The 24761-nt window shown below is 38.7% G+C and overlaps 1 protein-coding gene across 5 annotated transcripts; it reads left to right on the plus strand.

Moving 5' to 3' along the window:
- The first annotated feature begins 616 nt into the window (after positions 1–616).
- Positions 617–23161, plus strand: TIAL1 (TIA1 cytotoxic granule associated RNA binding protein like 1). 5 transcript variants are annotated; one of them, XM_056350976.1, is made up of 12 exons: positions 617–902; positions 7949–8045; positions 11382–11480; positions 11793–11847; positions 12158–12245; positions 14144–14219; positions 17419–17527; positions 17815–17910; positions 17997–18081; positions 18374–18497; positions 18975–19114; positions 20056–23161. In XM_056350976.1, the coding sequence occupies exons 1-12, from the start codon at positions 874–876 to the stop codon at positions 20171–20173; spliced, it is 1116 nt and encodes a 371-aa protein (XP_056206951.1). In that variant the 5' UTR covers positions 617–873; the 3' UTR covers positions 20174–23161. The 5 variants fall into 5 exon arrangements, with proteins under 5 accessions (XP_056206951.1, XP_056206950.1, XP_056206953.1 ...); XM_056350975.1 differs by having other exon boundaries at positions 681–902; positions 11331–11480; XM_056350978.1 differs by lacking the exon at positions 617–902 and adding an exon at positions 4721–4815.
- The last annotated feature ends 1600 nt before the right edge of the window (positions 23162–24761 follow it).

Below are 24761 nucleotides of genomic sequence, written 5' to 3' on the forward strand. Positions count from 1 at the left end.
AACACATTCTAATACAGATCAGCCTCCCCTCAGGCGAGCACACGGCAGTACACTGACCATGGGCGGGACGAGCCCCCTGAGGTGTACCAGGTCGCCATGCCTGTCATTTACCAGCGCGCTGCAGCGCGGCCTTTGAACGGCCGCACCACCGGGCAGAAACCCCGGGGGGCCTGCGGTTCAGCACGGGCCTTCCCCCGCTGCCCCTGCGGCCAGGGCTGGCGGCACCCCGCGGGGCCGGGGCCGCAGCCGGGGCAGCAGCTGGACCCGGGCCCTGCCCCGCTCGGCGCCGGCGGGAGGCGGCGGCGCGGAGAAGCGAATCTTCCCGGGCTGCCGGCGCCCAATCGGCGGCGCCCGGTTGCGCGCCCTGCGGCGGGGAGCGCCGCCGCCCGGCGCCCGGCCCGCCCCTCCCGCCGCCCCGCTCCCGCCGGGCACGCTGGGAGCGGTAGTTTCCGACCCGGCGGCTCCCCGCAGGCCGGCGGCGCGGAGCGCGGCAGCAGGGACTACAGCACCCAGAAGGCTGGCGGAGGCCGCCCGCCGTCCCGCCGCGCCGTCCCCGGCAGTGCCTACGATCCCCAGCGCGCCCCGCGGCGCGGCGGCGGGGACCGGGAAGGAGAATCCGGTCCGAGAGGGAGCGGGCCGGCGGGGCGCGGCTGCGCAGAGCGCGGCTTCCTGAGTGTCTGGTGGCGGCGGCCATTTTGTGGTGCTTCTTCCCTCTCCTGTTCGGGCTGCGGTGTCGGGACCTGGCGAGGGGGCGAGACGGAGCGGGGGGAGCCGGGGCCCTCACCCTCACCTTCGCTTCGCCTCCCTGCGCGGCGGAGCCCCCCCTCCGGCGCTGCCCCCGGGTGCAGCTGAGAGCGGCGCTCGCCCACCATTATGGAAGACGACGGGCAGCCCAGGACCCTGTGAGTGGGTCGGGGACCGCGGGGGGAGCCGCGGGGCCGAGGCGTTCCGGCGGCGGGGAGCGAGCGCTGGCGGGCCCTGGGCGGGGAGGGGCGGAGAGGGCCGGGCCGGCGGCGGGGCGAGGCGGGGAGGGGGCTGCGCTCCCGGAGGCGTGCGTGGCCGGGCCGCGGTGGGGGCGGGGAGGCGCGGCCCGGGTGGGTGCGTGCGACGGGCGAGCGCGGGGCTGGGAGGGCGCGGGGGGCGCAGGGGTCCCGGGGGAGCGGCGGGCGAGGAGCGGCGGGCGCTGGAGGAGAGAGCGTGTGAGGGAGGGATGGGAGCGGGGACCGGAGCCGGCGGCGGGCGGGGAGAGCGGGTGTCGGCCGCGGAGCGGAGGGAGGGGAGCGGGGCCCGGGCGGCACGGGAGAGCGCAGCTGCCGGCGGGGGGGAGGCGGGGAGGGCGCAGCCTGGCGTTGTACCGGTTCGGGGCGAAAAGGGGGGAAACGGGGGCTGCCGCCGTGGTGGCGACGGCGGCCAGGGGACTCGGAGCTGCCTAACGAGGTCTGTGTGCAGTGCCCGGGGCAGTCCCGCTGTCCGGCCCGCGGGCACAAGCCCCTCCCGGGGCGAGGAGCGGGTCGGGCCGGGCCGCCTGCCCTCGGGTCCCCCCTTCACAGCCGTCCCGGCCTTAGGAAAGTTCTTTGTGTTCTCCCTGCGGCGGGTGGGACGGGGAACGCCGTAAAAAGGAGACGCTCTATGGTGGGCAGAGAGGAAAAATTGTTTTTCCCTCCGGTGTTTTACAGCGTGGTTTAATAACAGTCTCGTGGGCCCTGGCAAAGAAATAACTGTATGTTGGCCGTGTCTCTCTAGGCCGTGTTTAATCAGTTGGTGGCTGTCATCTGTTTTCTGTTTAAAAATATAAACTTGAGCTTTTTTTGGTGGTTGAGTTCTTTTCAACTCTGCAGGTATGGTTTTGATGAGTTTTCTTTGTCCTGTTGACTTATATGAGGGGGGCTGGTATGTATGGTTAAGCACTTGAGAGCACATAATTCTGTCGATTATTTTTACTAGTTCATAGATTTTGAGTTTCCACTTGCCAAGGGGTGTTATGTGTAGTGTGAACAGTGCAGTGTTCAGGCTGCCTGTGTAAGAAAGGCAGTCTCAACAGTGCAACGTGCAGGCTGCCCATACAAGAAACGCAGCTCAAGGCAGTGCAGATGAAATCTTTGTCTATTTAGTTTTTGGGACAGTAGCCTTCAGAAAGGCTTTCAATGGTAATTTGGACTACAGGCCACTTGAAAGAAACTACTGAAACAGAGTAAAATACCTCTGAATTTTGTTTCCACTTCCAAAATGATGACTTGGCATTTAAAGCTTTTCAAGGCAATTGGTGTTTTTTCTCCTTCCTATGCCTGTAAAAGTTCTTTTAACTTGTTTATGGTGTAGTGTAAGTACTTATCCAGCCCTTGCTCCCTGAGAGGCATGGCTTAAATAGGCATATTTTAAATGCTTTCTGTGTTGACTACCCAAATGGTCTTGAGTTTGCTTGGCCCCGATAGTAGATGTAGCTTTTGGAGTGTTGCTTTAGAATGAGAGGAGGGAAAAGGGGCAAAGTTACACAGCATTTTACTCAGCTTTATTTTCAAGGTTCCTCTTTTCCTGATTGGCACCTTTTATTTTTTTGTTAAAAAAAAAAAGTGCTCTATCCAGACTAGGTTTTAAAATGTTCTTTTAGATGCAGACTAGGTTTTAAAATGTTCTTTTACTGCTAACAAGTTTTGATACTACATTGGGAGTGAGTGGTGGTTAATGCATCCATTGATGACCTGACTTAGCCCATAGTTACTGACAAGGGAAAAAGAATACATTTGTACTAAGATTTCTGAAATAGTGTCTCTACAGCTGCCCAAGATGTTTTATTGCACACATGTGACTTTCTTCAATTTGTCAAACTAATAAACATCATATACATTCATTTCCTAGTAGTTTTTGAGTAAACACAGTCATGTAAGGTTACTTTCTTATGATGATTTGAGGGCTTTTTTTCATAGAACACAAAAATTCTGCTGTGGCATTTCTTGCATCGCCCTCTTGTCCCTCCTTTTATCTGAAATATCTTTAAATTTAGCATTGCAAGTTTTGTTTTAAAAATTTTTATCCTGGGTAATACTTTTCATGTGCAGCAGTTATGATCTCTCCTGTAAATAAAACTCACTGATCCTGGGGTAAGAACAACTAATAATACTGAAGTTGAACTCCTTGGGGTGGGTGGGTTGGTTGGTTTGTTTTGGGGAGGCAAGTAAGTGAAGAACAAATTGTTTCAGTAGCTATTTGACCACCTGCCTAAGCACTTGGCTGATAGTTTAAGTGATACTTTATGAATGTGTTGGGTATTTCATTTACTCCTTCAGGAAAGAAACACTAAACCTGTAGGGTAGGAAGGAGTTTTCTTATTTAACACTTGCAAGCCATTTTTTAAAAGGAAAACCCCACCTAACCACTGTTCAGCTAACATTTATGCCCATCTTAAATATCTCAGGAGTAATAATTGTTTCAATTTGCAGTACTTACAGAGCTGTTATGTTGTTTTCAGTCATAATAGGTCTTAAGAATTCAAAATATTTTCTGAGGCTTGATGTAGAAAATAGACACCATTTGCATTTTTATTTCTCACATTTCGTAAGTAGTAGGCCTTTATAGAAATGTGAAGAATAACATGCAATATTTTCTGCCAAAAAGTTTTTCTTGCTGATCTAAACAATTTGAAGATAACTTGAGAAAGGGAGACCTTTTTGTAGGATTTGTCACACCCCTCAATTCAAGTATGGTACATGAAATTCACAAGGGGTAACTTTTTAGATGGTCCTCAAATGAGCTGTGGGCTTCTATTGTTTAGGGTTTTTTTAATAGAACACTTGAAAGCTCAGTTTTCTGTGAGTGCTGTTGGGTTTCCTTCCATCCCAAACTGTATCAAAGTCCTGTTTCCACTTTAAAGTGGAAACTAAACTATCAGAAACCAAATGTGTTCCTAATATTATCAGCTGTTGCTGGTAACTCAGAGAAAAGTTTAAAATGTGTGTGTGCTTCTTTTTAATGGTTTTTAGAAAAAAACCTTAACAGTCACCAGATACCTACAAGTTGTTATATCCTTAGCCTTGCCATGGTGTATTCTGGATGTCATGAAATGTGGATAGGGTGCAGAAGTAAGACTTCAGCTGTGAATCGGGAGCTGGGTTCACTTCTCTTATACTTTCTTTCAGTTCAGCTCTCTTGTAGAGGAATATTGTCTGCTAGTGGAGCCTACAGAGTGTGTTTTTCTTGGTATCATTTTATTTACAGTAGTTCACTACCACTAAACAGAGGTGCTGCTAGAATTTCAGTGGGCTCTTTACCACATCAGTTAATTGGTTATCATGCTTTCGTCATTTAAGTATGAATCTGCCATTTCTTGTATGTTGTCTGTGTGAGTTTTAAAACCTGTTTACTATCTTTCCTCCAGAGAGTATGTAGGGGAGTTCTGTGGACTTTAAAGTAGTGGCTGTAAATGTCCTTTTCTTCCCTACCTGTCTATGATACAATAAAAACCTGTTTACCTTCACAAAGAGGATTTTTCTGTTCAAGTCGAAGAGTTTAATTCTAAAACTTGCTACTTGCTGATACGTGATTCTTTTATTCTTTAGATAATTCTGCAAGACCTCTGAATTTCAAATACAGTTTGTTATTCTTTGTGTTGTCAGCAGTATGCAGAAGTGTAATATATTGAAATTTTTATCAGGACATATATTTATATATATGGTTTGGGGTTTTTTTGTATGTGTTTATTAATTGGTATTTAAGTGCTTCAAACTTACAGAAGGGAACAAACACTATTGCCTGTATGCAAAAAGCCACAACTTTTGCTGCCCTGTCACATTAACCAAGACAACAGCCTATAAAAGTATAGTAAGTGCTTCTTCTCTGTTGGGATTTATAATTTTTTTTAAAAGTTTGAGTAATATATCCTCTAGAATGTTACAAAACAAGAAGGTTGAAATACCATGCAATAGCATGTTAAAAGCCATGCTTTTTTTAGGGGTGGTTCTACCTATTTTGATTTCATTAAGTAGAATAGAAAATACTGTGCTATGTTATATCATGTATAAATATAGATAGAAAGGGGAAAACTGTGTGCACCAATAGGCTGACCATACGTGGTGGATGATTAGCATCAGCTGAGGGAAGCTTTGTGTTTCCAGAAAGGTAAGGTTTCTGTTCCTAATGTGTTGAATATATTTCTTTCCTTAGTTATATAGTGTTGAAACACTGTACAGTGAAGATGCTTGCTTGTATGTTTTTAAGTCATCTTTAACTGTACTGAAGGAGGTAATGGTTCTGCAACCTGCTGTACTTCATGACATGAAAGTAACCATCGACTTTTTAGTGTATTATTTCAGATTTGTAGAGGTTTGTATTCCCGTATTTTATATGCAGTTCAAGAGATTTAGGTCTCTGTGGATGTTGTCCTTGTTACCTTGAACCTTTTATTGTGAAGTATTTTTAGCCTGTGTATTGCTCAAGTTTGAGTGTTAGCAACTTGTGAAAGGTGTTAATGCCTTCTGATTATGGTGATAATCAACATCAAGGCAGTGTTTATCATGTCCATTAAATCTCTAAGTGTATCATTAGGACGTTACATCCCATTTGAATCTATCAATCAGGTCATCCAGAACCACACTGCTGATTTTTATGAAGGGGCACCCTGTTTCATCTCTAGTGCCGTGAGTTTATAGTGCAACGTTCTTGCTCACAGCTATCTTGATGAAGACACAGTGGTGTTGGAAAACCACCTAATATCTCTCCTAGCAGTTAGTGTAATCTATCTTACGCTAATGGAATAACTTTCTGAGGAGTGGATTTCCTGGCTTTTTTTGTCAGACCAAGAGGAATTCTTCAGGTTGCTTTTCAGAGTTCTTACATTTCCAAAGTACATACTAAAATTATGCAGAAGAGGCTTGTTAACTGTACTCCTTACTGTATCTGATTTTGCACTAGAAATAATGTTAATAGGACTTCACTGTATTTAATTTCATGTCAGTGCTGCCGTACAGGTGTGTATATCAGCATGCTGTTAAGGCATAGTGTTAACTAGTAACTGTTCTATGACATACAAAGGAAGCAAGTACTAGTAATAAGTTCACAGCAGTACTGATGCTTTATGTGGAAATTCCTACTGGTAATTGCATTTTCCATCCAATTTTAATAGTATTTACAAAGGTTAATATTTCAGTTTCAAACTATGAGTGATTTACAGTTTAATCTTGGTGAATGATTAACAAAAATTTAGTTAAGGTTTCAGAAAGAAGGTATGGATAAATGTTTAACTGCAAAGTTTTCAGAATAGAGAATTAAAACATGATGGGCAATTTGTCCTGCAGTGGGTCTTAGAGGATTCTGTAGTTCTTAACTTCTTTACTGAAATGCTTCATAACAATACAGGCTTCTATTAATGACTTATGTTAATTCATACATGTTTAGTAAGAAAGTAAGGAGTACCTGAAAGCTTTTAATGGGTGTCTCTATGTTCAGGTGGTGTGATATATAAGAAGCTCACTCTAAATATTGTGTAGCATTTAAGTCCTGACTGAGAAAGTGCGGAACTGTTCCATAGTTGTTGAAAGAATAACAACAAAACCAAAAATCTGTTGATATCACTGTGTGGTGTTCAGATGAAAACAAATAATGTCCATTTTAATTTTGCTGAAGCTAGGTGAAAGTCCAGTTGTCAAACACAGAAATTACTTTTCAAAAATTTTAAAGGGATGCCCATTAAGCAAAAGTAGTATCATTAAGAAAAAGTAGTATGCAAATTGCTGTACTCAAAAAAAAAATAATTTAAAAAAATTGCCTTATGTAAGATGTAAGAAATGCCAGTTTACATTTATGTTCATCAAAGTGGATGAACAGCTGAGACTGACTTCAGTTTACTGTATTGTGACATTCTGTAGTAGATCAGAGTAAAATGACTAAAATGTATATTGTTTCAGCAGCTAAATCACAAAAAGTTCTGCTCATGTTATTGGTTGCATTTGAATACTTAATGTCTTGACAGGCTTACGTGTAAAGATAATGAATGACCCTGTGCTGTTGACTTTTGAGTGTTGTTGCTGCCAGAAGCCTTTCTCTTAACTGATTGCTTTGTTTACAAGTTGGTTACAAATTAGTCACTTTTTTTTTAAGAATTCAGTTTTTCGTTCATGACTTTGTCAGCCATCTCTGTGACTTGGTTTTAATTTTTATGTGTGAAATGTAGCAGAGTATCTAGAAGTAGTTCTGAAACTCTATTTGATTTCTGACTGTCTGGGTAAATCTAGGGCTCTATCTAAACTTGACAGGTATTTCAAAACTTGGAATTATTTCTAAGGCTTTATAAATAAAAATGTCAGGCAACAGGGGTGATATTGACATAACACTGCCAAAATTTTGGGGAGTTTTACAGAGTTGGTAGCTGTTGGGATAGATGCTGTGCAGAATATTTCTATGGCATAATGCTGCATAAATTACCTTCCTATTGGTGAGTGGGCTGGTTTTCCAAATGTTCAGGAGAACAGAAAACTCGAGTTGGCCGCTTGCAAGGCAGCACAGTCAATGTCTGATAGCTACTACTGAACTAATAGGAGTTAGATGTGGGTTCGTACCCAAATTCAGAAGTAGTCTTGATTAGATGCTCAGTGGGAAGTGAAACTTAAAACGTCTTTCCCAGTTGGTTGCTTGTTCTACCCAACATTCTTGAGCAATGTTCTTCATGCTTTTGACATTTCTTTGCCAAAGAAATGATTGGCACTAGATATTGGTGTCCAGTATTATGTCTGACTCAAGCTTCATATTCTCATTTTTGTGGCCAGCTTTATAATTTAGAAACCACATGAATACTGCATTAAAACCATATCATGAAATAATTTGTAAATACTGTTTTTAAGATACCCGGGATATTTAAAGGGAGATTTTTCATTGTCATTTAAGATTTTAAAATCATAATTACATTTGAAAAGATGAAAATCACTGGTTTAAAATGCTGGTTTTTTGTTTCCTTGTGTAGCTATGTAGGAAACCTCTCCAGAGATGTGACTGAAGTTCTCATACTTCAGTTATTCAGCCAGATTGGACCATGCAAAAGCTGTAAAATGATAACAGAGGTAAGGCCTTCCACATCCAGGGGGGTAGCAAATATAATGTAACTTAGGATAAAGTTGTGCAAAATAAATGGAGTTGGGTGCTGCTTTTGACGTTACTGGTAGTGGGGTTTTTTTTAGGTTGATTGTGTGTGTGGCTTTGGGGACAAGTTTTTGCAGAAGAGACCTGTTGTTGTGTATAGTCCTGTACTTTAGCCTGTAGCCCTGACATACCTTTTATTAGCTTATGATGAGAGTCCACTTTATTTAAGTGACTGTTATCCCTCTTTTCAGAACCATGTTGTTCTGATTATCAGAAACCTTACTACTTCAAGTGTTATTCATGGTTATTTTGTACATTTTTCACTTTTATTTTAACATAAGCCTCAGTAATCTTCCCTCTTGAATAAATGCTTCGTCACCATGGATGAAAAGTAAAAAATGCATCAAAATAAGTTTTGCTCTTCCTGAGCCTCTTCTGTGCCAGTGTGAATAGCTCTTCTCTTCACCTATCCTTAATTTTTTTCTTGAAACAAAGTGACAAAATTTCCATAGTATTCCAGATAATAAGGTCTTTGTTACAAAGTGTTGGTAAGTATTAATACTTTCTTCCCTCTGTTGTAAATACTCTGATACGATTAGGGTTGGTAGCCATTTCTGTGATCTTGTTCACACATCTTAGGCAACTTCTTGCTCCCTAATATTTTTCCTTCCTTGTGCCCATTTATAATTGATAAACTTTGAGCAGGCAGGGACTAATTGGAACTTTTGCTAGGTTTAGTTTTTGGTTCTTCAACTCTGGTTTTCTGTATGCTCTCCCTACTTTTTACTACTTCATGTGCTTCATACTAACTTGTAATTACAGATTTCCTGAGTACAGTCACGTATTTTTTTTGGTCAGGATTGTTAATGAAGGTATCAAAAGGCAAGTCTTGTGACCAGATTTCTTTAGGAGCACTACTAGTAACTCCTCTGTGGTTGTCTATTCCTTTCAGTGTGACCCACTGCTTTTTTGGCTTTTGGCTGCTTATTATCCACCTGATGCTTGTTAATCACTCTGATCTTTGTCTTAACTAATAATTTGCCTGGTGGCATTCTATTAAAACTTTTTGGTGAAGGTAAGAGCTCTGCCACATTATCTGGAGAAAGATAACAGAAGGATAACAAAGCATGGTTATTAGTTTTTCTCTGAAGAAACAGATTTGATTGTCATACACTTGAGAAATAAGGTACTGCTGCTCCAACCTTTGGCTGATCAAGAGTTGTTAGCAGCAGTTTGATTTCCTGAGAACCAGATAAGAAATTTCAGCACTCATTTTACCTTCAGCTAGGCATTGTGGTTTTAAGATTTCACATAACTGTAGAAATAACAAGTGAGAGATCTTTGTGAAATAAGTAGATAAACAAAAAGCTACTTGCAGCTATATTAGGTTGTATGGAGGTGAACGCACTGGGCTGACCTTAGCACCTGTCACCGAGCAGTCAGCAAGATCAGGTTGGATTCTAGACTGCAACTGGCCTCTAGCTACAGCACTTTTTAACTGTCAAAATACCTGTCCAGTCTGTCCTTATCAGTGTGTTGTAAACTTTTCATAGGTACTGAGTTATATTTAAGTGGTTCTTACCTGTCCATTGTTACTACCACCATCAGTCAGGTTTATAACTGAGTGTTTTCAAAACTTTTGTGATCCCTCTGCCCCTTTAGCCAGGCGTATTAACTGCTTGCTCACTCCTCATTTGTAGAATACGTGACATGAACATGCCAAATGTTTAGAGATTTCAAGAGCTTATTTTGGGGGTATGTAATACTCAAGGGGGTAGTATGACAAGCATTTACAGGTAAAGATCTGGGCATCTGCAGAAGAGGCCCTTAAGTTCAGACAAGTTCTTAGTGCTAAAGGAGAACTCCCCACAATCTAAAAGCAGAATTGCACTTCAGTTGAAGCATAAACTGCACTAAATCTGCTAAGGTTTTAAATGTGTTTCGCGAATGTTGTGTTCATTGCAGCAGGAGAGTAGTGTGGGAAGCAGGGTGAATTAAGACTTGCTGTTCTGGGGCATCTGGGATGAATGTGCTTTTAGAGCACTTCATGGCTCTTGTGACAATTTTTTTTAGGATCTCAGGTGTATTTTCTCTCATGTTCGTTTTGCATCAGTTAACTGACAGTGTTTAGAAGGATGACTTCAGACTACTTGATCATTTTAGATATAGAAAGGTCTTAGGATCAGTTCAGCTCTTGGATCTTAATAGCTTCCCTTCTTCAGATGTCGATAGAAGGATGTTTGAAGATGTAAAATCCAGTTTTACCAGGCAGAACTAAAATTTTCTTATCCACGTAAGCATGTGTGAATTTTCGGAAGTTAACTAGTTAAACCTGGTGGAGGCCTACTCTTGTGTTAGAGCTGTGCTTTACCTGACACTGGGGGAGGCTGATGTGCAAGAATACTGATGGCAAAGCAGTTTCCTTATGTGCTAGAGCCTTTCCTGTCCATTGAAGAAATAATTTGTTTAGTTTAATATTGGTGTTTATCATCTTTTGGTCCATGTACATGTAGTTAATGTAGCTATTTTGGTGTAAGGCTTTAGGTTTTGTAGTCTTTTACATCTTTTAGGCAGATTAAATCCAGTGTTAAAGTTGGCATTCTAATAATCATTTCCACTTGATCAACTTACCTGAAAACTTTTATGCTCCTTGCACTTAATGCTGTGGTACGTTTAATGTCAGTGAGGTTTGTCAATTAGTATTTTTGTTAGTGATTTGATAGGCCATCCTACAAAAACAGGTTATACCCAAGATTTAAAATTAATAATCAATTGATGAATATCTTTTTCCCTCAAACTGTTTTGAGCCCTTCTAAAGGGATATTTCCCAGTTGCTGGGTATAACATTTTTTCACTTGAGACTGAGAATATGCAACTTTGCTGTCTGCTAGTAATTTTTCAGGCAAATAAAAGGAAAGACTTCGTAAGGAGGAGAAGAGAGGAAATTGGTGAAAATGTACCTGGGGAACAAACTTATGAGTCAGAAGATCATGTTTGTTCTCTCCATTCTTCCCCTTTTTCCTCCTTCCATCCGGTCTGCAGATCACTCTTCTAGTAGAATTACTGTTAGTTTACTAAACTTAAAAGTACTGAGCCCTCATACAAAGTAAATTATACTTCAGCAATTACTAGACCTTTAATAAAAATTCCATCTTAATCATTCTTGCATTTAAGTGTAGTGTCAAAGGCTATTTCATAAATCTAATGCAAATTGTTCTTAAAGTTTCTAGCTATAAGTAATATATTTTCCTGGATTTTCTTCTCAGCAACCCGATAGCAGAAGGGTCAACTCTTCTGTTGGATTTTCTGTTTTGCAGCATACAAGCAATGACCCTTATTGCTTTGTGGAATTTTATGAACACAGAGATGCAGCTGCTGCATTAGCTGCTATGAATGGGAGAAAAATTTTGGGAAAGGTAAGTTGCTTACACTGTAATCTTAGATTTAAGGAATATAGTTTGTAAAAAAAAAATGATAGAACTGTGGGCCATTCATGTTTTGAAGATGTTTACCAAGTTTAAATATTGTTAGAATAATATTTTTAAAATACTGACCTAAAAAAGTGAGTCTTGTTTATGAAATGTTATCATTTGTGATGTTCTAACTACAACAGCATTTTGTATGGAATGATGATTTGTAAACATTGGCGGTTGTAACCCACCCCTGAATGAACTTACGAAATGTAAGAATTTTTGTGAATTTATACTAAATCTTATACTTATTTTCAGGAGGTCAAAGTAAACTGGGCAACAACACCAAGTAGCCAGAAAAAAGATACATCCAGTAAGTAAAGTAATGCCACAGTATAACTTCTACACAAATACTTCACAATGTGGTAATAATTAGTCCTAAATGCATTTAAACATAACTTTTCTCCTTCCCATCTTGTGTTTAATAGAATTTTACAAACTAATTCTTCTGTTTCTGCTTTACAACTGGGGAAACTGGAGTGGACAGATTAAATTGCTGCTACTCATCAAATGGAATCCTGGGTGTTCCTGGTTCCCAGTGCTGTGTGCAGAGCATCACTTTCTCAGGAGCTGAAATTTTAGATAGCAGTTAAATATTTGATTAGTAAATTATTTATTTTCAGATCACTTCCATGTGTTCGTTGGGGATTTAAGTCCAGAAATAACAACAGAAGACATCAAGTCAGCATTTGCTCCTTTTGGTAAAATATCGTAAGTATCATTATAAACATTTCCAGTATCAGTTAGAAAATATTACAGTGAAAATTTGTTTCTGAATTGAAATGTTATTTCTTTAAAAAAATTTAGATCATTTTTCTGATGTTAATTTCCTTATGTTGGGTGGGGAGTAAAGAGGGGTTATTGTTTCATATCAGTATCTGTCATGATTGTAAATGCAGTAATGTAATTATGCTCTGGTTTTGCTGAAAGCAATGTGCTTTTAACCTAATTATATGTTAATGTACTTCAACTTTTTATTAATATTTAATAACTGTTCCTAAGTGTGACTTTTTGTTGTTCAGAATGTGTACAGAGTAGTGACTTGACAACTGGTGTATATTGCATCCTCAGTGTGTATTGTATGCATGCATACTGCACTTCATAGGCAGTACAGAAAATGGGCAATTAGCTACTTAAAATCATATTCTAGTTGAATAACTTGTGAATGTTTTGAAAAAAGCTAATACTTATGAGAATGAAATATTTTTTGGATGGTAACAGGGGATAAATTAAGATTATAGTATTTAAATGAAAGAATGGTGGATTTACAATATGTGCACGTTTCTGCCAGTTAAGAGAATGTTTCTTTAAACTTCTAATAGATAATGGAGGTGATACTACATCACCTGGTGTTTTAATTGAACATATTTAACATTACAAGAATCCTTGAGTGCTAAAGAATGTCTATCCTTAAGAGTACTGCTACATAAGTCTGTTAAATCTTATATCAGTTTATTAAAATCTTTCAAAGTTGCACATGAATGTTTTTGTACTACTTTACAGGAATGTATTTCTAAGAACAAAATTCTTATTTTTCTCTTGTTCTGTACGCATATTTTTAAATGAATCATAAATCTTATTTCTTACCTCTGCTATTTTATTTACTTTGCTTTTTTGTCTCTTAATGTGGTAAGTAGTACTGTTTTAAAAATCAATTTAAAGAGAATAATTCAGGTTTCTGTTTCTCAATCTATATTTATACCTGAGACCTGCAGTTTTTCTAAAGTCCAAGTCACAATTAAAAGTAATAGCATTCTGGTTATTTTGCAGAATTGCTCATAAGAATGGACAGGATCTTGAAGGCTAACTGCAAGGAACTGTGCACACTGGAACTCAGTTGTAGATTTTTTCTCATTTCTATTTATTCTTATTATACATTATTTATATATACATATTTTAGTATTTACATTTTAACATTCTATATTCAGTGCAGTTCTATATTTCCAATCATTTTAACTTACTCACTAAAATTTCTGTGTAAATTTGTTGTTTTCGTACTGGTGTGCTTAGCATTGTTGTTAGTTTTATTCTCCTTTCTTAAATTTCTGAAAATGTCAATTTTTCAAAATTTACAGCTACCCAAACTCCAAAATGATGGTAGAGAATTGACCAAGAAAAATAAAGAAATCTGTTAACAGGCCATGTATGCCTTTTAATTCCTATTTTTTCCTCTTTTTCGATTTTTTAAATATTTCATATATTTTGTATCACTAGGCAGAAGACATTTAACTATTTAGAAAATGCATGGTAAATTAGATAGAATTGTTACAGTAATTTATAGAACAGTAAACCTTAGCGGACCCTAGACAATAGAATATTAGAAAAGGAAACTTTGTTTCTCTTATACTTCAAATTTGAACATTCTAGTTTTAGCCAGTATAGGTTATGTGGATAGGTTGCATGTTTATTACATGTTATTTTTTTTGTCCTACTGCTTTTTTCTAACAGGTAAAGAAGCAATAGGGAGAGTTCAGGAATGACTGTAGTTTTAGGGCTAACTGAATTTATAAGAAAAAATTATGCTCACAATACAGTGTGTGTGGTTCCTTTTAGTTTTTATTTTGCAGGTTATTAATATTACCCTCATATAGCTGTGCTTCTTTTCACAGGGATGCACGGGTAGTTAAAGATATGGCAACTGGAAAGTCAAAAGGCTATGGTTTTGTATCTTTTTATAACAAACTGGTGAGTAATCATGATGTAGATTTAAAATAATTGCCTGTTTCCCACTTCTGGTTTTGCCTCTCAGTTTATGTGTTCGCTATGTGTCAGACTTCCCCAAGGGAAATAAATTTGCATGTATGGGACAAATTGACTTTAGTCCATAACTTATTTGTGGTTAAGGGCTGAAACAATTCAGATGACGGTGATGCTGTGTGAATATTGCGAAAAAAGATGAGAGAACATTGTGAAAGAAGATTCCTGAATGCGGAGAGCTTGTTTAGGTGTGTCAGGGTAGTTCAGCTTGGTCTGTGGAACTGTCTGTCCTACAGTGAGCTGGGTGCCTGGTCCGCTCAGTAGCACTTTGGGTTGCTTAGCGGAGAGGCATTGTGCCAGGTCCAGTGCGTTTCCCTGTGTTAAGGTAGGAGACCCTGCAAAACGACATCCTGGAGCCCTCAGTCCGAAGGAGTGCGGTGCCATGCTGCGCAGCAGGGTTTGGTGTTTGCCAGGTTTGGGGTTCATGCCAAAGCTCAGTCTTCCTGGGGTCGTAACGCAACCAAGTGTGTCATAAACTGCTTGAGCTCTGCATCGCAGTAAAGCCCTCGGTTGGTCCTTTGCTTTCTTAGAACATTTTGAAATCTAAGATGGTTCTTTGTCTTGAGTAATTAATTTGCAACTAGGAGTTGATTCTGTACTTCTAAAGCATTTTGCTTATGTGTGTTGTAAAACTGAAGGTGGTTCTTGGTTTTGTGTTGGATGGTGATACGTAATGGGTAACGTTACATATGCTTAGGAAAAAATGCTTCTGACAAGTGACTAGTATCCCTTTTTTAAGGATGATGTTTGTAGAATGTAATTAGTATAGTGCTGTGCCCTATCATTTATAACAATACAATGGACTCAGGAAATAATTCTTGGTAATTTGAACTTAAATGTCTGACAGCATAAGAAATTTGTGAGAATTATTTGGAAAATTGAGTGGTATGTGTTTAAGGGTACACTTAGGATAACACAGGGAAACTGTAAACTGTTTCCCTTAAGTATTTTGTATAGGAAAAACACACGGTTAAGGATTTTGGGTGTATAAGCCAGTTTGTGTGGTCAGAAGGGCCTACATGTCAGGACACTTTCTGTTTTCTGCATCAGTTATCTGGAAATGCATCTTAAAAGACCAAGCTGTAATTCCTTTTCTTCAGACTTGCAACTGTCAGAAGATAATTGGATGCCTTGTTTCAGAGTGTGTTGCAGTTGAAATAGACGAGAGGAATAGATGTCTTAGTTCTTTGTACCCCTCTTCCCTTTATCACAGAGTTGTGCTTGGTTTCTGTGACTGTAGGGGAAATGTTGTAACCGTCATACAGAATGCAGAGTACTGGATTATTTTAAGACTGAGCCATAAAACCTCCTAATTTAAAATCTATTTCTTCGGCAAAAATAACAGATGAGTTCTAAATGTAATACTAAATAGTGCTTCTAAAATGTATGTCCTGATTGATGTTCATTCAAACAGCACCTGCACCTATAGGGTTACAGTACAGCCATCCTGAGCTGATAGTTTTAAGGCCCGTTTTTCAGAATTTATTGTCATCCTGCTAGATTTGGGGAAGTGGGATATGTTCCCAGGCTTCAGGTACTCTGGCATTAGGTGCTTCAGCCTCAGGTCTTCATGCACACCACAGGAGAAAATTAAGCTCCTACGTGGAACCCGAAGTTATGGCATGAGCTCCATTCCTTTTTTGTTGTAGCAGTGATCCTCAAGACTGGCAGCAAGATTCATTAGAGCTAGTTTTCCTTTCCTAGTCAGTTTGTAACTTACTCGTTAGGTTTTGGGAGCGAGGGTGCTTGGATAAGTTTTTGTCGGTTTGTGGGGGTTTTTTTGTCTGGTGGTTTGTTTTTGTCTTTTAAGTGTGTTTTTTTTTCTTATAGGTCATCTCTCATAATTTCTTCTTTGTATTTATGTATTGTCTTCAAAATGAGTATACCCTGTGTAATTACAACTTAGGAGGATCAAGGTCCTGAGTGATTTGAGTTTTGAGACCAGGCTGTTACAGCTGGAAGCCTTCGGTGTGAGGCAGGACAATGCTAGTTCCTCACCTTTAACTTGTCCATATGTTCTCTTGGTCCCTTGTGCTTGGAGTTTTCTTTCTTAAGCTTTGTGCCCTTGGGAAAGCATTCCAAACATACAATACTATTTGCTCTGCCTCTCTTCTTTCAAAGTGACTGGGGAAAAACCTGCTTCTTGCAAGTGTTAGCAAACTTCTCCCTTGCTTTGCTTTCTAGATGTTGCTGCTTACAATGTGAACTTAAAGATCGTCTTCTAATTTGTGCTTAAGATAAGAAGTTAAGCCACGCAGACCATGGACTCTTTTGTACATGTGTGTGTTCATACAATGACTTTAATATTTAGAGAACTTACAAAGCAGTGTTCCCAGACATACATTGTATGCCTCCAGAGGGCAGAAGAGAGGATGGGACAGGGGGTGTGTGTGCAAATAATAAATAAAAGAAAACTTCCATGCTCAATCTGTTTCTATCTCAGCATTACAGTCTCTTAGTAACTACCATTCAGCCTTCCTGAACTTAGGTTTTTTCTGCCTAAACTTGATGTATTGTGTTGAGTGCATATTAAGATTCTGAAAAAACTATACAATGTCTTTTGCAAACACATACTGCATCGTTAAGTGTTACTTGGGTTACATCTGAGAAATTGTTCAGTGAAGGATTTTGATAATTAAAGTCTTTCCTGACTTTTCATCTGTTACTGTTACATACATTTTGTGTATTATATTTTTAATACGATCAATTGGCAAAATTGTTTGATTTTTTTTTTAATACAACTAAAATTATAGTTGTTTTATTTTGGTAATTGCTTCTGACGTCTGTATGAATTCGTACTTTTTGCGCTGCCTTCAAATATTTTAATGCTGATGCTTGTTGTGTAGAGGTAGTATAGATATGACTGGTTGGCTTCTAATGTCTGTGTAGGAAATGGGGATGGGAGGAAGGTTTTACCAAATCACTTGCGAGGGCCCTCTCTGTAACTGGTGGGCTTTATGTTACTTCATTTTTGGCTGCTTACTGTGGTTGTTCAGAATTTTATATACTTCTTAGTGCTATTGTTGGTTTTGTCAACAGAGTTAACTGACAACCAGTCTGTCTTAGAAGTAGACTTGTACATACTGCTTGTTTGGATGTGTTACAATCTTTATTTTAATCTCTTTAGGATGCAGAAAATGCTATTGTACACATGGGAGGCCAGTGGTTGGGAGGCCGTCAGATCAGAACTAACTGGGCGACACGGAAACCACCAGCCCCCAAAAGTACACAAGAAAGTAAGACGTTCATTTAATGTTATGTTGTGTTCGCTGTCTTTCAATGGAGGAATAACGCATGATGTTGCCAAAATTGTCACTTAATTACATATCTGGCTTGACTTCCAGATCTTAAGGAATAGACTTTTTGGTATATTGTATCAACATAGTGGTGGTGCTACTGGTCTAGCATAACATACTGGATGTGTTTGTTAAATGTGTAATTCATACTTGTGTGCAAGGTAAGTATCTGGGACTCTGTGGTTGCTGTTAGCCTACTGCTTAAAACCAGCCTTCTCTCTTTATAGATAATACAAAACAATTGAGATTTGAAGATGTAGTAAATCAGTCAAGTCCAAAAAATTGTACTGTGTACTGTGGAGGAATTGCCTCTGGGCTAACAGGTATGATTTGTTATATTTCTTTTTTATTATTGAAGCATTTTTGGATGCCAAGATGGTGACTAATTCAAAAACATTTTATGTTGTAGATCAGCTTATGAGACAGACTTTTTCACCATTTGGACAGATTATGGAAATAAGGGTCTTTCCAGAAAAAGGTTACTCATTTGTCAGGTATGGACAGAGGAAAAGAAAATCTGTGATTTTCTTCATGTAGTAGTGTTTCATCTTTCTGTAATTTTATTTGATTGAACTTCTGCTGATATGTTAAAAGCTGTCACCATATGTTCATAGAAAAATTTGGAATTTTTAAAAGTGGCCACCAATCTTTTTGCCTGAGAAGATGAATATCTGTGAAAGCAAATCTTTTTCTCTGGATTTCCTGTATGTATGGAGTTACTGTTTGTTTAACAATCAGGTGAGAGTACTATAAAACATAACATTAGTTTGTTTTTATATCCTTTAGATTTTCAACCCATGAAAGTGCAGCACATGCTATTGTTTCAGTTAATGGAACCACAATTGAAGGACATGTTGTTAAATGTTATTGGGGTAAAGAATCCCCTGATATGACTAAAAACTTCCAACAGGTAACTGCACTTTAACCTTTTCATCGTATTGCAAAAGCAGTTATATATATACCTGTAATGCCTTCCCAGTTACAATAGCTATATTTTGTGGTAGAGTTTTGTGAAATTCCATGTTCTGCCTCAGTTATGTTCCAGTTGTTCATCAAATTGGGCTAGCAATTTTGATGGAATATCTGTTACTGTCTTCTGGATATGATTCAAGATAGGGAGAAACTGTGAAGTAATGATTCTTGCTCATTCACTAACTGCGGATGAGGTTACTATCCAACCATATATTCTTTAGTATTTCAAACACACACAGCTGTGTTTTTCAGTACAAGGATCTAATTAAGTCCCGGGGATGTGTTATTTTTCTGATCTCATTATTGCTGCTTGTAGCCCTGTGATTGATACAGCTAAAAAGTGTGCCTTCAGCAGCACAAAAGGAACATAAGTCATCTCTAGAACCTGAAGTACTATGAATTATTCTCTCTATAGGTGGATTACAGTCAGTGGGGGCAATGGAGCCAAGTATATGGAAATCCACAACAGTATGGGCAATATATGGCTAATGGGTGGCAAGTACCATCATATGGAATGTATGGCCAAGCATGGAATCAACAGGGTTTTGGAGTAGAGTGAGTAATTGTATTTAATTTTTTTAGAATATTCCAAGAATGTTATATCTGAGTTTCAAGCTCATTTGGTTCAAGGTTTGCACGAGGTTTCAAGCCTTAGGTGGACTCCCACATGCTTAAAATTTGTTTTAATGATTTCCATGGACCAAATAATGGGGTGAGTCACTCTGACCTGTACTTCGATTGCACATTTTATGTATATAGGTATTTTGAGACTTGAAGGCACAAAGACCTGCTGCTTTCAGCAGTAGAGTTTTGGATGGTGGTCTTGCCTGATACCTAAAAACTTTCTGGTTTCTGACTTGAGATGGTGAACACTGGAGAGTGTGAGCCCGGGAGCCCAGCTGTTTGCCTAAAGGGTTCCTAACCCTGGAGGAAAGAAACTGTATACTGACACTCACTTGTGCAGTTTCAGAATTTGGGTGGGCTTTATACTTGATCTCTTGAAGACTAAAGTCTGTACAACAACTTTTTGTTTTAACATACTTTAAAAATAACTTCTTTGTTTATGTAATTCTTCATAATCTCTTGCCAATTAAACACATTAAGCCCTGCTAAACCTATCGCTGGTATTCGTGCCAATTAGACGTTGATTTTTTTTTTTGCATTTCTGCATCACTGATGTTGACTTATAGCCACCTGCGTACTTGCCTTTGGAGGCAGTTGTCCAATGCGAGTAGTACCCAAGGATTGTGGGGCTGTTTTTTGTTCTTAAAAAGCTTATGATATTTTCAAGAATCACATGTTATAGCACTTAACCTGAATTACTCGTTAAAGAGAAGAAGAAATTGTTCTGTTTTGGTATGAATAGTAGTGTAGGAAGTATGTTCTTGTGTTTTGGGTTTTTTTAAGTCTGTTGTGTAAACAACTTGACTAGCTTGCATGATTATTTTGCTTCTTCTTTTCCTTTCCTTTTTTTAACTGTTTTGTTTCTTTTTAAGCCAATCTCCATCTGCTGCCTGGATGGGTGGATTTGGTGCTCAGCCTGCCCAGGGACAAGGTGCTCCTGTAATACCTAACCAAGCTGGATATGGTATGGCAAGCTACCAAACACAGTGAGCTGGGACTCTGTTTAAAAGTGTGTATTTCATGATAGGCTGCAGTTTCCAGTGACATTCTGAAGACTGGAATGTAGACAATGAAAAAAGAAAATATTTATTTTAAAAATGGAAATGTTTGGAACCTTTAGCACAGCTTTGCTTTGGTGAAGGACACAAATGTCTTCTAGTTCTGCCTTTTTAAGTTTTTGTTCATGATGGATATGGACATGTTTTTCTTTGTGTACAAAAATTAAAAATAAAGTCAATAAAGACAATTCTGACTACAAATTTTGATATAGTAGGAGAAATGGCTAATGGATTTGATCTTTAGGTTACCATTCCATTTTTTTTTTTTTTGGTTCTGTCTTCAGTGTTTTATATCACTGTGCTTTTTAAGAGAAATGACGTTGAAAAGCAGCAAGTTGCTTTTAGTTGAACATAACATCCTGAAATAAACTGTGGACCAATCATTACAACCTGCTAGACAGTATTGATTTTTCAAGAAACCTATGGGCATAGCTCAGAAAGTATGTGTAGGTCTTGGAATAATTTTTAAAAAAATACTTTTTCTACATGCTTAAAGAAAACAGTCTGATACAAAGAGTAGTTCAGTCTAAAATGAAAAACAGTACTGTCTTGATAACTTCACATAACTTTTACTGTCCACATTCAGGCACACATTAAAACTTTACGGCGCTGGTTTGCTTATTAAGACTGTAGTGATTTGCATTTAATTTTGAGAAGTAAAAACGTTTTTGCAAGTATGTTGTTTGTATTCAAATCAGACAGTCATACTTGTGCTTTTACATAACGTTTGAAGGCTACACATTGTAAATATTTCATAATTACAGTGTTTCAAAAGCATGCTCAAACATAGAAGTAGCAATGTAATTATTCAAAGTAATACTTAATATACTCTACTGCTTTAAATGCAGTGGATTGACAAGAATGTGCAAGACTGACATTTCCAAAGTTGGCTATTATGTAAAGTTACATAAAGAACTATAACAAAGAGCCTTAATTTTAATTTCATAAATTTTAATGCATCACCTTTTTGTCATTAGAAATACAAATTTTTTGCTTTACATTATTTGGTATGTAAATACCTTGGTTAACAACCTTGTAAACCTATTTCAAGGTTATTGTAAGTTGTATAGTATCTTGAGTGTTTTGAAAAATCTTGATGTTTTTTAAGTCTAGAAATATTTTGCCCAAGAATTTTTTAACAAGATTGTTAAAAACATCTTATTTTAGAGAATATTCAATGTGCCATTTGGTAAATGGAGATGCAGTTGAAACAGTACACTGAGTTGTGACTTATTTTTAATTAAAGTTTTTGTCTTTATGGGTGGTTTGCATGTGATGAACCTGTACAGAGGCTGGGTTGTTTGTGTACTGAGTGTGTAAATGGATAAGTCATGAAGATGTTTAAATGGTATACTTGGGTTATTTCTGAATTATTTTATGGATACATTGATATAAACTGCCTCAATAAATTTGAAGTTTAAAATGAATGTAAGTTAGATATAAGTACTGTGTCTTACCTGTGACAGCTAGGGGGTGCAGATGTTTCAGCTGTATACTGAAATACGCTGAGGCAGGCACAATTTAAAAAAAGGATGTAGGATTTGCAGTGATAGTTTAGTGAAGCAAACTTGCATTTTAGAAGAAACAGAATGTTTGATTTGAGAGATGATAGTTCTGAATGAGTATATTTTCTCTTTTCTGTTTCTTACCATGCAGGTGTTGCAAGCTAGAATAGATTTTGAAATGGAAACTTGCAGTTTTGTTAAACCCAGCCAGGTTGTGCAAATAACTACACTTAATGCTGTAGCAAATCACATGAGGTTTTTTCCCCCTCCTCTTCTACTTGACATGCAAAATAGTACCTTGACTTTTAGATGAGGTTGAAAGTGAGATGTACTGGAAGAGCAGTTTAGTCCGTTGGTGCAACTGTACCCAGAGATACTTATAACTCTGGGCAACTAATGCATGCAATAATGACTGAAGTTAGTGTGGAACCATAAGTGCTTGTGATGACAGAATTGGCCCTTTATCTCTGTTTCTCCTTTATGGTATATGTAATGTTTTTCTCCTCAAGTTAGGAACCTTGTCTACAGGAATTTTGTTTTTCTATAAATTTTGTATATATGTGTATATCTACGCGAGGATCGGCCTATACATTGTAGTTTGGGGGGAAAAAAAATCCCCACAAGTAAGTCTGCATTTTTGTTATACTTACCTGGTTTAAAAAAAAAAATCACGAGTCAGTAGATATATGAATTGCAAGTTACTTTAGGATTTCTTAGACTTCACTTGAAAATTGAGGTTTCTACATAATTCTAGGCGTTTGCCATATGACTACGTTTTGGATGCATGCTGGTTTGTAAGCAGTATGTTCTTTACGCGCTACTGAAGATGATGCAAGTACATTGCCACATAAATGCCCATATAAATGGGTGTAGGATTAAGGCAGTGATCTTTCAGGTCTCAATGTGTAGGTCACCTTAAATCTATATTATTTAATATGCCTGCTGTAGAGCTGGGCCGTACCTGACCTGTATGTATTTCAGGATGGAAGTTAGGATATACTTTTTCATTTAAGTCTTCTGTCATTGATTTTTATACAGCTTTTCTTTAATGGTGATGTTTCTTCATAGACTGCTCAAGATACAGGAGTCTCCAGTGTCCTTTAATGTTTCTATAGCACTGCGAGGAACGGTTGTAATTTGGATTGCTTTCTGCTCAGTAGCGTTCATAAATACATCACTGACAATTTTTTGGCACCAAAGAGCCTCTTGCACCATACTGCTTTTATGAGTGACTGTTAACACTGTTGTAATTTCTCTAACTACAGAAATCAACCACTACCTAACCCCTTACCCCTAGGATTTGGGTTTCAAAAAGTATTGATTTATCAATGCTTAAGTTGATGCGTGCAACCTGAAGCAAGGTTGTAATCTGCATTTGCAGAAAATGTTAAATAAAAGTGAAACATGATAAAGGGCTTATCCTGTATTGTCATCTGTCAAAACATTGTCCCTCTTTGCTGTAAAACTGACAACAGGCATACAAGGCTGAACTTGTAAACTATGCACTTGCAATCATGTAAAAGATGGTTTATTTAATTTTTTTCCGTAAAAAAGTTTTGTATTTTGCAGACTTGCAGTAGTAAGGCTGTAAATCTAAGGTTACATGTAGCTTTTCATCAGTCCTGCCTCCTTGTGTATATTTGTTAACAGTTTTCAGACATACTTTTCTGGTAGAACCTTCTTCCTTACTAAGATAACTTCATGAGACAGCTATTCACTGTATCAGAATAATTTCCTTCATTTCACTCGCCAAAAAAGTCTCACAGTGAATAAGGCTTAGTTTTGCAGAAAATGAGTGATCTGTTTTTCTTGTGTTTGTACACAAGGAAGCAGACTCAAACTGTGTGGACATGATTAGTGTCTGATCTTCTTAATTATCTGACTGTTTTTGAACAAGGGCACAAGTCTTTGTTTTAATCACATGGAACTGTTTCCTGGTCAGCAATAAACAATTTTGTTGCACTGTTCTTACATTGCAAGATACAGGCAATCTTTTATTCAGTATACTTCAAAAAAATGCATGGGGTTTGTAAAGAACTGCCTTGTTCCAGCTTGAATAGGTACAGTTTTGGATCTGGATTGCTGCTGTAGTAGCAAAAGGAAGTTGTTCTTTTGAAACTTCAGTGAGACTCTGTTCTGATTGCATGTGGTGCCTGTTGAACATTGGTAGATGTAGGGATTTCACTGTGTAATGGCATTTCTGTTCATAAAAAGGCATCTGCAAGGTGATAGCTGCTGGGAAGGTCTTTGTTGTGTTTCATTTCAGCCAGCTTTTGTGAATCCAGTTGATTGTTTGAAAAAAAGAAGAGTGTTTTTCAGTGTCACATGGATAAAATTTCCACCACCACTTCAAAGAAAATGGTGAAGTGTTTACTGAATGTTTTACTTCAAAAAGAAACAGGACTTTATGTTGATGGGTGAATATTGATTGTGTCATGTTTCAGGGGATGTATGCTGATCTAGATCATGGGTGTGACTGACATGCTCTGCTCACTGACATTTAAAGTGTCATGACTCAAAAATTTGACATCAATAATAATTATTTGAATACAAGTTATTCTTGCTTAAATACACAGCCACTCATGCTTTGATTAAAGCTAATCTGAATCTTGCTGGTTATTAAAATATTCCTGGTAGGCTGTGGGAAGAAACATTGGTTTACCCTTGTATCTTAATATTCAAGCTGTCAATAAGACATCAGAGTTGGATAGGCAGTGTTTTTTCATGTAGAAGAAAAACACTTACAGAGGTCTGTCGGGGAAGTCAGTGTAAGCTGATTTTTCCATAGTGATGGCTGATAACATTTGACTGTTTCCCTTTGAAAACAAGGGATCGGTCACTGTTCTTTGTATGAAACCAGGTCCTCACTGATCCCAGGTACTTGGCAGCTATCTTTCCCAGCCACTTGCAGGGATGGAAAGAGAAGGAAAGGGAAAAATGGTGACACTAGATGGTATGCATGCCAGACTAGTGCGTGTGATGCAGCAGCATCAGTGTCAAGTTGTATTGTCAAAC

Source organism: Falco biarmicus, chromosome 9 (assembly GCF_023638135.1).
Source record: "Falco biarmicus isolate bFalBia1 chromosome 9, bFalBia1.pri, whole genome shotgun sequence".
NCBI lineage: Eukaryota > Metazoa > Chordata > Aves > Falconiformes > Falconidae > Falco > Falco biarmicus.